General features: G+C 44.2%; 1 protein-coding gene across 1 annotated transcript in view; it reads left to right on the top strand.

The window, feature by feature from the left end:
* The first annotated feature begins 112 nt into the window (after window positions 1–112).
* The window catches only part of CDC45 (cell division cycle 45), a 37474-nt gene continuing 20776 nt past the window's right edge, over window positions 113–16810 (top strand). Inside the window, exons 1-9 of the mRNA XM_066603499.1 lie at window positions 113–213; window positions 3369–3428; window positions 3596–3688; window positions 7293–7430; window positions 7525–7671; window positions 7913–7971; window positions 8175–8223; window positions 14779–14840; window positions 15327–15377. Coding sequence (XP_066459596.1) covers window positions 163–213; window positions 3369–3428; window positions 3596–3688; window positions 7293–7430; window positions 7525–7671; window positions 7913–7971; window positions 8175–8223; window positions 14779–14840; window positions 15327–15377 — 710 coding nt within the window. The 5' untranslated portion in view covers window positions 113–162. The remainder of the gene's footprint in view (window positions 214–3368; window positions 3429–3595; window positions 3689–7292; window positions 7431–7524; window positions 7672–7912; window positions 7972–8174; window positions 8224–14778; window positions 14841–15326; window positions 15378–16810) is intronic.

The following is a 16810-nucleotide window of genomic DNA, read 5'->3' as shown; positions in this document are numbered from 1 at the left end:
AGTGCTGTGTAACTATTGGCTGCTTATTTCGCTGAGCCGCTGACTGGAGTCCGGCCTGTTCCAGGAGGCGGTGGGAGGAGCTAGGAGGAGCGTGCTCTGTGATTGGTCAGAGGGAGAACACGGATTTAGCGCCAGTTTCGAGAGCGCCCGCCAACCGCAGAGATGTTCGTCAGCGACCTCCGCAAGGAGTTCTACGATGTCATAGTGAGCCAGGTGAGCGCCATGCTCATAGTGACGTGTGCCGCCGGCAGCCTGCGCGCCTCGTTTACCAAGACTGGCCAACAGTAAATCTAGCTTTGTTGACAGTGGCAACCAGTCAGAGCTCGGCTTTCATTTCTGAACCTGCTGAGGTAAAATTAAAGCTGTGCGCTAAATGGTTGCCATGGGCAACAGCGGTAGATTAAAGGCCGTCTCACATGAGCGCATGTGTATAATACAGTGTGTATAACGCAGCATCTTACCGCTGTGAGCAGGCATATCGTTGTGTAGGGCAGCGATTCTGCACCGCACATTACAGCGTATCTCACGCACGCCATCATACGCAGTCTGACTTTTTTCATTTTTATTTCCCGCTCTGTTGCTTAACAGCGTTGAGTATAAACGCCGCATGTATAGTGATTATTACGCATCCATAGAGAACCACAGGCTCTATCGCATGTGATACACAGTAAATACAGGGCGGAATCTGGTGGAATGTCCGCAGCGGGACCGCAGGAAGGTAAGCAGGATTACCGCAGCTGAAGTCTCGCATGTTTTGGAAGTGGCTTACTCAACTGCAGCCAGTCTCCCCATAGGCCCCCTGTCCACAGCCGCTGCGGAATATCACCAGCGATATTCTGCCTTGGGGGGGCGCTGTCAGTTCTCTGCGATGAGCCTATCTGAGAATCGGGATGCTGCGACTTGAATCCTGCGAATGGAGAATCGCTATGATTCTCCACTCGTGGACGCTGCGCTTTCTATAGCAATGCTATGGAAAGCGTTCACTGTGTTACCCACTTCTCATGGTTCTCCTATGGAAAGCGTGTCATGCGAGCTCTGCGTGCGATTTAGCCCCACGGCTCTCGCCATGACACCTCGCCCGTGGACAGGCAGCCTAAATCACAAATGATTCTGTTTGTTTTGTTAACCAGCCGAAGAAGTTGTAGTCCTTCAAAACCAATACACTGAAAGGTCACCTGACGTCTATGTATAAGGCCGCCTGCACTCGAACGGGTCAGATTCCGGCTGCGATATCTCACAGCGGAATCAAACCCTGTGCCTGGCGGTGACCATCGTGTACCTGTCTGCTGTCTTCATGTGCAGGTGGCCTCTGTACTGCGGATGTGCTGACCGCTGCAGTACAGTGTGTGAAACGCCGTCGCTAGGTGATGACGCGGATCCGGCGGCCCGTGTGCACTGCTCACTGCGGATGGCCCACGGGACGGACAGCTGGCTTCCATTGACATCAATGGAAGCCGTCCATGCTAGGCCTGCGCCAAAATAGAACATGCTGCAATTCAATTTTATTTTTTTACCCCAGCGAGTGGAAAATCATAGTTGATTTCCGCTCATGGGCAGTGAAAAGCGATTTCACATAGCATGCCTATGAGGAGTATTTGCTGCGCTCCGGGTCCTGCAGGGAAAATACCCCGGTGTGCATTTGGCCTAATTTGTTACCCCTCTTTATTAGTAAACTTGGCACATGCAGTGAGGCCTGTCTCTGGGCACACCTCTTCTCTCTAGTGACTCATTGTCTGAGATGGTTAATTAGTAATCTAGAAGTACTCTTAAGCTTAGTTAAGGCTTATATATGCATAGATGATCAAATAAAGTAAAACAGATAATAAGTTCTATTTACCAATGCATTTCTAAGAAAAGTCCATCTTTTGCAAACTGTCTAGCTATACCTTTGTGTGAGTGAAGGTCAATTGCAGCTTCTTCTTCTTCAGGCCTTTTAGTCTTCTGAAGACAAATCTAAATAGTGTGTCAAGTAAGTTAGAAGATGAAAGGGAAAGAAGACGGTTTTCAGCAGACACTATGGTTTCTCTCGCAAGTGTCCATCCATCTGCAGAGAACATAACAAACCCCTGCATGTTGTTCTGGCGCAGCCTGGAAATACGCCATTAAAAAGATTTTGTCATCCGGCTTGTGCTGCCTGAACCACGGGCAGCATGAACCCGGGACAGGAAAGTCTGTTGGTCCGTGGCTGTTTTTATTCTGAAATGCGTTTCAGAATGAATACACTTTGAAGTTTGACTTGGAGCTAAGCTCTGAGACACGGAGGTGGGTCAGACAGACTTCTCCCTGCCCACTGACTGCTCCTCTCCATGTTTGTGTATAGGAAGAGAGCTGGCACTCGGTATGCAGGGAGTAGGGTGAGGCTGGTGTGGCCCATCGCCATGACACAGAGCTGAGCTCCCAGTCAAACTTTAGAGTGTATTCATTCTAAAGCGCTAGTGTTTCAAAACGAAACGCCCCCTGGGGGCAGCAGGCATACCTGTCCCGGGTTCATGCTGATTATGGTTCCGGCAGCATGAACCTGATGAGAGAATCATTTTCAAGAGGTTCTCCCACTTATAGCTGTTCTGCTGCAGGAATAAGACGGTTCTGTGTGTTGTACAGTGGCCATGATTGGTAATAGAGGCTGAGTCCCATTCACTTCAGTATGGCTCAGCCTGCAGTACTAACCCGGGCCACTGCACAATGTATAGAGCTGTCTGCTTCCTGCAGCAGAACACTTAGAAGTGGATCCAAAATATGGGTACACCGTACATAAAGCATGCCTTAAGTTACATGGGATTATAAATAATATTTTACAATACTATCAGTAAATTGTCAAGATATCAAAATGGCATCTCAATGCTGAATAAAAAAAAATCCCATGTAGATGCCTCCTAATGGTCCGGGATCCATACATGTGTACCACAGTGGAGTTAGTGGGCGGTGCTACAGTTGTGTGATGCGGTGATCTGTATATCAGCGGCAACATGTGGTAAGCGTCCTTTATCTTCGAGACAACATTCTGCGCAGTTGTGAAGGAATCGTGGCCGAAGTGATGGAATTCCAACACGGTCAGCGTGTTGGAGCCTGTATGGTGGGTGCCTCTGTAACAAAGGTAGCGGAAGCTTTTCCTGTATCACAAGACACAGTATCCAAGATTATGACTGCATACAGTAAGACTGGAAAAGCACGCATCCGAAAAACACCAGCGCGGACGGAAATGTATGTTAAGTGACAGACGATCATTGCGTAGGGTTGTGATGAAAAAGAAGCAGACTCCAGCTTTGGTGTTTCCATATTTTTGTCCAGACCCTTGTACGTCTAAGCTGACTTTACAAATGGTTATCTTGCACATCCTATAACTCTCCACATTTCTTCTTCTCTTGCAGCGAGTGCTTCTCCTCGTCGCTCCTGATGTTGATGCTTTGTGTGCATGTAAAATACTCCAGGTAAGTGCATTTTAGTCTTGACGCATGCAAGCCTCTTACTCCTGAGCTCTTTCATTAGCACCAAAAAACTGAGTACACTGGATCACTCAGATGAAGCGAATATTGTATAAAATATTACAAACCAGATTCATGGTTCTGATCATATGCCAAATGTGTTTCTTCATCAGGCATTATTTCAGTGTGACCATGTACAGTATACATTAATTCCAGTTTCTGGATGGCAAGAACTTGAAATTGTTTTCCTCGAACACAAAGAACAGGTGGGTTTGTTTGTATAATTCTCATTTATTGGACACAGTGTAGCATTATTTTCCTTTTACTGTTCAGTATATTTTGGCTGGTGTACAGCAAGTGGCTCCTAAATATGTGTATAAATATCCGTGTGATGAGACACTGTAGTTTTTATGATGCTTGTTTTGAGGTTTACAGCTCTTTCTTTTTTGTACTTGCTATTGTATAATTTAAGGGGTTAAGGGGTTATCCAACCTTTTAAAGTTGATGGCGTAGCTTCAGGATAAGCCATCAGCATTTGATTTTTTTGAGGGTCAACGCCTTCTGATCAGTGCTGATTGAGGGGGCCACAGTGCTTGTGGGACCGTTTACATCTGAGTTAGATTATGTTCGTACTCCGAATACTATGTTATGTATAGTGGCCGTTCTGAGTTCTGTAGGCTTATGTTATTCACTTCAATGGGACAAGCTTATAGTACTCTGAACGGCCAATATAAATAATACGGCGTTCTGAATACAAACAGGCCCGGGCTCTCAGATGTAAACATTGGTCGGGGTTTACTGCTCAGAATCCCCATCAATCAGCCTCTTCAATCAGATATTGATGGCCTATCCTAAGGGTAGGCCATCAATTTTAAAAAGTGAATAACCCCTTTAGTAGTTTATGGAACTGTGAAAGAATTAAAAGTAGCCTGTACATAGATAGCAAATCCATAGATTTAAGCCAACAGCTATTTAATTGTTAATACTACCTAAAGCTGGCTGTGAACAGAACTCTTAATTTAGGCATTTACCAATACTCGATTCTACCCTTACCTGCTCATTAGCTTGGCTAGAGATGTGTCTTAGGCCAGGCTCACATGACCAAATGTTTATGCGGGCTCCGCACACCTGTGTGATACGTAGTAACTGGCAGGCACGCAATTACATTGCCTTATGCAGTTCTCACATCGGCGTGTTAGAATTGTGTGGTACGCGAGCACAAAAAACAGAGCCCATTGTTGTCTATTGTCCTGTATATACACACGACCATACGCAATTATATTGTGTATGGGCAGCGGGTATACGTGTCATCCCTGACCGGCACGGGAAATATAACTTTAAAAAAACCCACAGATGTACTGCGCATGACAGCGTGCGTGAGAATGCTGTCATGCACAGTATCATTTCTCTGCTGTATGTAGGGTCACAGCCGGCTCCACAGCTGTAAAACTCTATGGGAGCCCCCCAGCGTTTTTCGTTTATTGCCCTGTGAGCCCAGTCTTGCAGATTAAGGGCCCCTTCCTCACTTAATTCAAGTATCTTTAGAATTGTGCTGGAAACAGTGCTGTGTGCCACTTCCTAATGTTGCTAGCAATTCGGTTCCAATGTCATCTTCTGTTTTGTGGTGATTCACATTCCCCAATGAAGGTCTCCTACACAAAATAAGCAGTTAGGGAGAAGAAAGTATATAACTAGAGAACTGAGACAACCCATTTAGCAAATGAAAAACTGAGAGAAAAGCACAACATTTAAACCTTTCCAATCCACTGCCTGACATCTGAAGACATTATGATTTAAGGCTGTACAGCTCCGATGTTAGAAGACGTCTGTCGGGGTTCTCTTACTGTATATTGCCAGCCGTTCTGCTGTCGGAGCCTATCGAATGTGTCCCCTCATGCAGTACTGGCTTTAGCCAGCAGATAGTGCTGTTGTATAACAGCAAAAAAAAGAGTAAGACCCCCTAGGAAAACCAGAATACAAATTGGATTGGAAAGGGTTAAATGACGTATCCAGACATTGCACATGGGGTGATGCCTCATTATAAGTCAGAGCAATAGAACTTAGGAGGTCACAGATATGGACATGTATATATGTCATCACCTGTTACTCTTCCAGTCTGATGGGTAGGAAATGTCCATGTAATGAGTCATAAATCCAGGGGTTTAGATTTAGTCCTTGTGTAAATAACCGGAAAGAACTTATCAGTTTGAATTCCCAATTTTTATTTTCTCCATGTCGTTCTTAAAATGACCTTTCAGAATTAAGGCATTTAGATCGATCGCACTGTGGTCGGAGCCTGAGAAATGTTTCTTCATTATTGTATGTGTGTGTAGATTCATCCTGTACTGCATTCTCTTCTGTGTTTCTCAGACATACCTTTTAGGGCGTATTGTGTGATGTACACCACATTGGATGACATATATACAAGGGAATATGTGTCATATTGTGTATTGGGTGCGCAGACTGTAAAATCACTGACGCCTTGTCGTGTATATCTTCCTTTGTGGTGTACATGATCTAGTGTACAAGTTGCCCTCAAGGTATTTATGTCAGAGAAACTAAGCAGAGGAAACGGTTCATGATGAATCTGCGCTGACCTATAATAACGAAGAAGCTGGATACACTTTCTCAGAGTTAGACCACAGGGCTATCGATCTAAAGGCCTTAAGTCTGAAAGGTCACTTTAAGAACAGCAGGGAAAGAAAAATTTGAGAATTCAAACTAAGAACTTTCTAGCCAGTAAGGCCGCCTGCAGACGAGCGGGTCGGATCCGGCGGTGAGAATTCTCGCCGCGGGACCAGACCCAAGAGCCTGCAGTGACGAGCGCGTACTCACCCGCGCCTGGCGGCCCCGGCTCTTTCATGTGCCGGCGCATGCGCAGACCGGAGCCGGCGGCTGGGTGAGTGTGAGCCCCGCACAAAAATAGGACATGCCGCGGTTTGTTTGCCGCGCGAGATTTCGCGCGGCCAAACCGCGGCCGTCTGCATAGGAGTGCGTATTGTAATGCACTCCTATGCAGACTTTCAGTGGCGGAAATCCCGCGGGAAATACCGCCGCAGAATTTCCGCCCGTCTGCAGGCGGCCTTAGGCAAAGACTGAATCAATCCCTGGATTAATGACTCATTACATGGACACTTCACACCATCTGTGACCTCTTCACATACATAAGCAAACCAAAGTTCTATTTATTTATTTTTTTTTATTGCTGCTCTAGCTCATCCTAGTGATGTATCGCCCCTTGTACAGTGTAATGTAACATCTCTTTTTTCTCTGCTTGTTTATTTGCCTGATGAAGGTTGTGTACTCCAGCAGCTTGCAAATATTTTTCTGGTTAGCCAATAAAAATATCTCCTTTTAAGGCCCAATGCACACGGACGGATTTACATTGTGGAATCCGGAGTGGGCGTCCGCCTCCGGATTCCGCAGGAAATGCCAGCCATAGACATGCAATGTAAACATGTGTTTTTATAATCACGAGCGGTAATCAATAGCGACTTTCCGCTCGTGGGGGGAAAGTCGCAGCATGCTCTATTCTGAGCCAGATTCCACGGAGACTGCTTCCATTGAGGTCAATGGAAGCCGTCCCATCCACTGCCCATTCGCAGCTGTCACTGCAGAATCCGTGTCATTGCCTAGCAACGTCATCTGTACTGCGCGTGTGCTAGCTGATTAAGACCCTGCGAACAGGTACCTAGGGTCACCCGCGAGATTCCACCCGGTCGTGTGCATTCGTCCGAATACTTCTGTATGTTAAATACTCTTGTATAAAAAGACAAAATTGCCATATTGGTGTCGTGTCCAATTTTGAGGAAAAGCACAGATATCAGGAACAAAACAAATGGTTGTTTTTTTGTTTTTTTTTTCTTTCAGTTTAATTATTTTGTTCTCATAAATTGTGGTGCAAACGTTGATCTTCTGGAGACTCTGCAACCACAGGAGGAGACTGTGTTCTTCATATGTGACACCCACAGACCAATAGATGTAGTAAACATATACAATGATACGCAGGTATGTCTGCAGAGCTGGAAAGAATTAGAATGGTTAAAGGTCATTTTTAAATGGAGAAGTCGTTAGGAATAATTATTCCTTATGTTTTATGCAGATAAAGTTGCTTATCAAACAGGATGATGATCTGGAAATACCTGCCTATGATGACATTTTCCGGGATGACGATGAGGGAGATGAAGAGGATTCTGGGAATGAAAGTGAAGGCTCTGAGCCTTCTGGGAAGAGAAGGCGCTTTGATGAGGTACAAATTATGCAAAGTGAAGTGCATATTAAGTCAGTTTACTAGTTAAGGATTCTATGTGTCTTCTAAATACACTTTGCACAGAGAGGAGTATAAACCTTAAGCATATTAGAAATTACTGAAGATTTCGGCACATAAGATCCAATAATTAGCCATAGCAATGGAAAACTTCAACTGTTGTGAACTGTAACGCACAGATGTCGAGCGCACTTTTTAAAATGATTCGTTTTTGCTTCCAAAGGCAGCTGTGGAAAGAAGAATTGAGAGAAGACGAGAGCGGAGAGAGTGGGAGGCGCGCAGGTACGATGAGGCTTAATGTGTTTTCAGTTAAGTAAGATCATGAGAATATAAACTAGTGTAGATATGTGAAGAAAGGAGTCTGTTTAATTTCTCTGTCGGCACAAAAGCATTTTAGGTAAATAAAGTGATTTGCAGTTTTGCTGGTTGTATTAACACAAGTTGTCTGTGACTATTTAAGTCTCATTATCCCCTCTAACCTACAGGAGAGAGATCCTTTTTGACTATGAACAGTATGAATACCATGGGACATCTGTGAGTAATATGTAGTTTGTATAACATGTTTCTCCCCCATACACTCACATTACTTAATCTTTTTGCATTCTACTTTGATGTAATTATGTGTATTACCCATTTTTTTTTTTTTTTTTTACTGAGCACTGAAAATGCTCCCAGCCTAAGTTGACCTGGTCACGGTCCTGATATGCCATAAAACTCATGTAGTTTAAAACCTACTGAACTTTCAAGTGACAATTACTAAAGACAGCCATTACATTAACAGTTAATGTATTGAAATATAATTGTGTGTAAGGTAAAGGCTATGTCCACCTTTTATATTGTCTCAATGCATGATTAATGAAGCAACTATGCATATATAATCATGATTGTGTAAGCCGTGTACCGGGGTGGGCTCCACAGGATACAGCGAAGTTACAGACAAGAAAAGCGTCTGACACCAGTTCAGGTGCAAACCGAATTTTACTAAAGCCCTGTGGCCCACGTGACCACAAACAATGGGTAACCCAACAAAACTCACATACACTCAGCCAGATGGCTGAGGCCCTTGTGCTGTACAGCGCTGTACTCCCCAAAGGGCGCTACTATAATAGACTATGCTTTTACCTAACGGGCAGGCCTCAATAAACCGGCCCCTTGTTACCTATTAATACCGCTACTAAGGAACAAAGGAAAGGGAGAGTGATCTGAGTACCGGCGGTGCAGCACAACAGCTTACAGACTTATCCACACTGACTCTATCCCCCCAGACCAATACAATATGGAACATGTATAAAGATCAAAAGACCAGCGACTATATAGCCAGGTGAATGTTCCCTGAAGCTTCTTACTGACGGCTGAAGTGTGGCCTGACACGGTCCATAACCCTACCTAATCTAACTACAGGCCAAAACGCAGTCCCAAGTAACTTGGCGCCAAAATTTGGTGTCTTGCGTGCATGTAGACTGGTCTGCTGTTTGATCAGCCAAAAGGTCTAGACAGATGAGGGGCTCCTCCACAGAAGTGTGCGGTACTGCAGAGAGACGTTACTCACTTCCCCACCGACATCCAGTATTGTCCACACAATATCCAGTCTCGCTCCGGTTGTTCAGGAACATCCCCAGCAGCAAGTCTTCTCCCATCCAGCGGGCATCTGGTCAAAATCTGAATCCGCTGCAGCCCCGGTCCCTTAAAGGCGTTGTCTCACGAAAGCAAGTGGGTCTATACACTTCTGTATGGCCATATTAATGCACTTTGTAATATACATCGTGCATTAAATATGAGCCATACAGAAGTTATTCACTTACCTGCTCCGTTGCTGGTGTCCCCGTCTAATTTCGGTGTCTTCTTGCTTTTTTAGACGCGCTTGCGCAGATGGATCTTCTCCCTTCGGCTGGTCTTGGAAGCATCGGCGTTTTGGCTCTGCCCCCTTGTACGCGTCATCGCGTAGCTCCGCCCCATGACGTGTGCCGGTTCCAGCCTCCTGATTGGCTGGAATCAACACGTGACGGGGCGGAGCTACGCGATGACGCGTACAAGGGGGCAGAGCCAAAACGCCGATGCTTCCAAGACCAGCCGAAGGGAGAAGATCCATCTGCGCAAGCGCGTCTAAAAAAGCAAGAAGACACCGAAATTAGACGGGGACACCAGCAACGGAGCAGGTAAGTGAATAACTTCTGTATGGCTCATATTTAATGCACGATGTATATTACAAAGTGCATTAATATGGCCATACAGAAGTGCATAGACCCACTTGCTTTCGTGAGACAACCCCTTTAAGGATACGATCTCCTCCCCTCTTCCGTAGCTCCACTCAGATGGCTCCTTCGACCAACTGACCCTTCACAGTGTACGCACGCTTTTAATTTTCTCTCCTCCCGTGCGCACGCTGTAACCAGGCAACGGGTGCTCCAATCACAGGCTACCATGGTCCTGTCACCTCACAGCTTGACCAAAATCTTTTCTGCAGAACAGCGACCTCTTGTGGACAAATAATAAAACGCACAGTAGTGGACTGTTTACAGTAACAAGAACAATGTACACATATTGGAGGCTGTCTCACCCTCTCACAATTGATAACAATCCTATTACCTTGTGAATACAGCTATATACACCAATGTGTGTCTGATGCCAGACTGTAAACTAAAGCCCCATTTACACGCAAAGATGATCGCTCAAAATGTGTTCAAAAGATAGGATGTTTGACAGTTTGAGCAATCATTTTGCATAAGCTGCTAATGGGCACGGAATGCCCATTAGTAGCTAATTAGCTTTATTTGCATGTAAATGAGCCTTCCTTCACTTTATGCAGATAACAGCAGGTGATCTGTTATCTGCATACAGTCCCTTTGTTCTACTGTGGGACTACAGCTGAATAAAATGGGGTTAGCGCTCCCGTGGAGAAACAGAGCGTGCGGTCCCTGCTGTCGGCTCTACGGCCAAATGGGTTTTAAGCAGAACTGAAAATCCTCATTCAGACGAAAGGCAAACGATGGTAGCATTTACACACAACGATTTATTGCTCTATAGACATTGAGCAAATTTTGAGCTATAATTGTTGCATGTAAATGGGGCTCTACTCTATATACCTTGATCTCTCCATTCACTCCTCTTCAGCATTCACCAACTGAACTATCTCCCTTCATCCATCGGTATGCCCCACAGTCATGCATTGTAAAGCACTTTATATCTGTACGCACTCGGATACTGGCTGGTGACCGGCTCATACAGCTTAATGCTTACTACCCTATTTAGTATGGATGGCTGAACCATTCTACAGGACAAATCTTGCCTATTGTCACCTCTGTTTCCTCATAGATTGTAAGCTCTTGTGAGCAGGACCCTCCCTTTTATTCAAAACATTTTAGTTTAATACTGTATGTAATGTCTGATTGTGTCCATGTATTCTGATAGGTAAAGTGCTGTGGAATATGTTGGCACTGCATAAAGATTAAGTATAATCTTTATGTAAAATATTTAGATTGTTTGCATCAGACGTTTAGTCAAAGAAAATGTAATGAATGTATGCAAAACTGCATAAAGATGAGTACACCATCTAGAAATTGCATTACCAAAGCTATAAAACTACTACTTTTAATATGTTCCCTACTTCTTGCTAACCTACCAAATGCATGTTAACAAGATGTTGAGAGAGCAAAAGTAGTATGCCTGCAAGACAGCCCCCAAAGTATGGTTTTGCAGATGGTGGCCACAGACAATTGCTTTCTCCTTATCCATCCTGACTAATTCTACCCTAGTTTTGCTAGTGTTTTGTCACCAATGGTAGCATCAAGCGGTACCTGCAGCCCAGTCAAGTTGCACTGGTAGACCTGCTACTCCAGGATGGTACATCCATATGTGCTATTGCAAGAAGGTTTGCTGTGCCTTCTGGAGCATGAAGCAGACATCAGGACATGGCTTGTTACACAAAGAGCTGGACAGAGCCATAGTACGGCATCAATTCAGCATCAGTATGGTTATCTGCTGTGTCGTGTGAGGAATGGGCGCAACGCTGCTAGAGGCCTACCAAATGACCACCAGCAAGCTACTAGTCTGCATGTTTCTCACCAAACTGTCAAACACTCCATTACGGTTTGATGTTCTGCAGTGAGACCTCAAGCCCAGAACTGTGCAGCTTAATGGACATTCTCCAGAGAACGTCAGAATTGGCAGGTCTCACCATTAGTGCCCCATTCTCTTCAGACGAGAGCAGGTTCACTGTGCACATGTGACTGATATCGAAGAGTCTGGAGATCATAAAATGATAGAGTTGGAAGGGACTTCCAGGGTCATCGAGTCCAACCCCCTGCTCGGTGCAGGATTCACTAAATCATCCCAGACAGATATTTGCCCAGCCTTTGTTTGAACACTTCCATTGAAGGAGAACTCGCCACCTCCCATGGTAACCTGTTCCACTCATTCATTACCCTCACTGTCAAAGTGTTTTTGTTGTTTTTTTTGTAATCTATCTCCTCCCTTCAAGTTTCATCCCATTGCTTCTAGTCTTTCCTTGTGCAAATAAGAATAGGGCTGATTCCTCTGCACTGTGACAGCACTTCAGATATTTCTAGACTGCTATTAAGTCTAACTTCACATGGGCGATTTCTCGCTCGCCAATATGTGATTTTATTTAATTATTTGCTGTTGATGCGAGGTGTTTTTGTAACAACTTGGAAGTGGCGATCCTCTACCATGGCTGACAGCCTTCAATAGGGAAACCTCGATCACACCGCATGCACCTAGCATGAGGTGCGATGCTGGCCCCATTGAAAACCACGTGAGATGCGCTGCTAGAGCACACTGAAAGATAAGCCTTGACACACTTTCTTTCTCCCACTGCAATGTGTGAACAAAAATCGCTCATGTATATGACCCCATTCAAAAGAATGGGGTTCATATTTGTGTGTCTAGCGAGATTTTGTCTGCTATGTGATGCCACCCTCAGTCTCCTCTCAGCCTTCCTTTTGTAGGTTAAACATTCCCAGATTCTTTAACAGTTCCTCATAGGACACGATTTGCAAACCGCTCGCCATCCTGTTAGCTCTTCTCTGCACTTGCTCCAGTTTTTCCCGGTATAAAAGTCAGGATCGCAGGCCTGTAGTTTCCTACATCCACCTTCTTCCCTTTTTTTTTTAAGATGGAGACATTTTGCCTTTTTCCCTACTGCTTCCTTTATTATCCTAGGATGTAATTAATCTGAACCTGCCATGGTATTATGCTGCCCGCAACATCATTCAGCATGACTGGTTTGGTTGTGGGTCAGTGATGGCCTGGAGAGGCATATCCTTGGAAGGTTATAAAAACCTCTGTGATAACCAAGACTGTGTGGTACCAAGATGAAATAATCCTAACTACGGTCAGATCTTAGGCTGGTGCAGTGGGCCCTGGGCTCCTGTGGTGCAGGACACTGCCCAGCCTCATATTAAAAGAATGTGTAGTCAGTTCCCGGATGACAGTCATTGATGCCCTCACATTTCCCAGACCTCAATCCAACTGAGAAGCTCTAGAGCATTTTGCATCAGTACATCTGATTCCGCCAAGTAGTGACACAAACTGTTGCTCAGATGCTGTCAAAAGTGCATACAGGCACATGAAGGACATGCACACTACGCAGTCATACTTTAACAATTTGTGTAAATGTAATCACAGCTCAATGTATTGGTATAACACCCCCTCCCTCCTTCATATATTAAACCCTGTTGTACCAAATTGCTGTTGAAGATGTGGGGCTCCTGATTGAACTTTACACCATATATTTTGGCAATGCCCTATTGTATAACCCTTCCTGGAGGAGGATAAATCTCTTATCTATGAAGTGCCAAAATACTGTGTTCCACTTATTATCTTGTCCTATATTCCTAATCTGCCATTTTAAGATGGGTCAGAAATCATCCAAATTGGCCTTGCATATACATTATAAACAGCAGCTAGTCGATATTTGATTGCCAAGAACTGGAAGCAGTCCTCCCCTCCATCTTTTCTGGAGCTCTAATCACGTTAGGGATATTAGAAATATGGAATATCGCACGGGCGGAGAGAGATATGGAATGCCGTGTGGGTCAGCATCTGTAACTATGACATATAACCCGGAAGGGAAGGGGAAGTAAATAAATGGACCATAAATAAATGAAAAAAACACAAAAGATGTGTGGGAGGGGGGGGGGGGGGGGGGAAATGGTTTATTGAAAAAGAGGAAACAGATAAACAGAACAGTGATGATAATAATAATAATAAATCTTTGACATATGGTACGCGGAAATATGTGAGGTGGAATAGAGAGATCCAATAACTGATGGTGGCATTTGTTCACCCCCTCCACGGGCCGAGCAGGAACAATCTGCATTTGTATCTGGATGACGAGAGAAAAGAAAACAATGGAACTATAATGGACATTTATCGTTTAAAACCCTCTTTGTTTATAACATAACCAAAACACGAGATGGAACTTACTGAACCTAAGCTACTCATATATACTGGACCAATGGTTAAAGGGGTTGTCCCGCGCCGAAACGGGTTTTTTTTTTTTTTCAAAATTGCTGTATAAATACAGTCTACTGGTTCAAAAAGCAATCAGTTCTTTTACATGATCTTGTACCTACAGAAAAATGTTTAAGCAAGGGCATGGATGGTCTGTAAATGTAGAATTCTATTTGTGTGAGAAATTCAGTCTGGACATTCTTTACTAGCAGTCATTATTAAAACGTGTTAAGTGTCTAACAAGTATCTATATAGAAGAGGTTATAGGGATGCACACTAAAGATCTGGTATAAAAAAGAACAAAGACCATATAAAATTTATTCAAATTAGTTTGTGTTGTAAGTGCCTGATGCAGCGTCTGTCTAGATGCCTGTAAACATCCAGGTCAGGGAGCAACAAGCAGCTGGTGTGGCGGATCGTGAGCTCAAAACGGGCTAATATTCTCAGTCGTTCCAACTTCCACTGACTTATAAACCATAGTTTGCAGATTACTTCTTTTTTTGGGGGTGGGGGGTGGGGGGGTGGCTTCTTTGTATTACTAATATAACTATTTTAGGAGTGTTCTGACTGTATTATCATGCATTGCTTATAACTCGTGTCATCCTCTTGCTTTGGTAGTCTGCAATGATGATGTTTGAATTGGCCTGGATCATGTCCAAGGATTCTAATGACATGTTGTGGTAAGTGGAGAACTTGTGTTTTATCGGGCGGGAGAAGTACAAATGCTACTGAAATAGATAATTGGAAGCGTTGCTGGCCAGTCCGGTTTAAGCTCTGTTATTTGCGTATTTACTATATAAACTGGCTGATTATTTGGCTTTCAGTAATACTATCCTGTATTTTATAAAGCTGGCTATTCTTGCCTTCTCTTGCAGAATTGGTTTATGATCTGTTTATTAATCTGTAATCAGTTTAAAACCTTGGCGGCAAAACGTTGACTACTTGTGTTTGAAATTTACAAGTCAAGAACTGCTCACACGATTATGTCAAAATGGATATATTGACTTCTGTGCATGTTATGGATTTAGCTTTCTTTTGAGCTTTTCAATTGACACCACCTTTTTTAAACTTTTTTTTTTTTCTTTTTGTGCTTGACTTTTAGATTCATAAACCTACCCCGTCTACGAGAACTGGTTATTAACATGTTTTCCTTATTTCTGTTATAGGTGGGCTGTGGTTGGCATGACTGATCAGTGGGTTCAAGACAGAATTACTCAGTAAGTGTTATCTGTATCTAGAAGACCAGTTTCACATGAGTGCTAATCTTGCGTAAGTTTTGTGCATTGCATGGAATGGAGTCACACATGAGTGAAAAAAATCATGGTATGGCTTTTTTTTTTCCCCCAATGGAATCTTAAACACATTGCTTAGCTCTGGCATGCCGTGTGATGTGAGGTTTCTCATTTAAATCAATGGGAAACTCTTCCAATCATCTATTGCGCATGAAACTCGCGTGAAAAGATCAGAATTTCACAGAAGCGATGTGCAAGGGTTTTTTTGCCTTAAAATAGCCTCGCATCCGCAGGTAAAACACGTTGCTCGCCTGTGTGCAGTTAGCCTAAGGGAGGTTTTACAAATTGTGTGTTAAGGTAAAGGTGTTGGCTGTAGGTCAATAGGAAGGTATAAAAGCATTACAGACGTGGTGGTGGTGGTGATTTTTCTCATTTTGGATATATGTATACCACTAGGAGGTGGACACTAGGCAAGGAAGATTTCACGACTCCTACCAGCTAATAACTATCCTGTAGCCACTCGGCTAAATTGGTTTTAGCTTGGTGTCCATAGGAGGCAGACCTTCCTTCAAGATCCTGGAATCCCTTGGACTGTTTGAGTTCACAGGGTGACAGAAAACCTACTACCATACTGAGGAGGGAAATCAGGGTTGCCACTACCTTCCCTGCTGCCTCCTGAAGGCAAGGTGGTGCAGAGAAGCCTTAAGTTTTCTGTGATCCGCCAGCAAAGCTGCTTATGCTTGGATTCTCTGTACAGTGTAGGGACAGTGGACCAACTTGGAATCTTCCCTCCACACTAACGAATTGTAACTCGGAGTAATCCCCCTGACTCTGACCTATTGGTCTCAGATTCTGGCTGATCATCGAATCCGTGTCCAAAAGGCCAATGTGACGAACAGTGCATTCATTTACCACCAGAAAGGTACAAGGAGGGCAACTGTGGTGGAGGCTGTTGAAATCCTGTGCTGGACAGAGGCACATGTCCCAGCCATTTCAGTCATTCACATTCTGGGAGTGGAAACTTGGATGGTGGATTTCCACAGCAGGGAAATGGTAGACCTTGGTTGAATGAGCACTACACAAGGACATCTTTGCAGACCTATCTGCCAAATTCGGTGTGTTAGCATGGATTTGATAATATCCAAGCTCAACAGCTCTCGCTCTTCATGTCACACGCTTCATGCATTAGCTGTGGATTCCCTGGTGCTCCCATTAAACCTTTCTGGACGCCTGTGATCTTGGGTCCCTACTCGTCCATATACCCTGATCTCTGCCATCTAGACAGGATCTGCCACAGCAGGGCCCAACTTTTCACTTGCATTTGCATACACTACATTTGATGGTGTGACTGCCAAATCTGCAGCCTTGAAAGTGTAAAGGTTCGCCGACCCTGTTTGGACTATGCTTAGGGCCAGAAA

This window comes from Eleutherodactylus coqui, chromosome 5, assembly GCF_035609145.1.
Source record: "Eleutherodactylus coqui strain aEleCoq1 chromosome 5, aEleCoq1.hap1, whole genome shotgun sequence".
Classification (NCBI taxonomy): Eukaryota; Metazoa; Chordata; class Amphibia; order Anura; family Eleutherodactylidae; genus Eleutherodactylus; species Eleutherodactylus coqui.
This window is presented reverse-complemented; position numbering and strand designations above follow the sequence as displayed.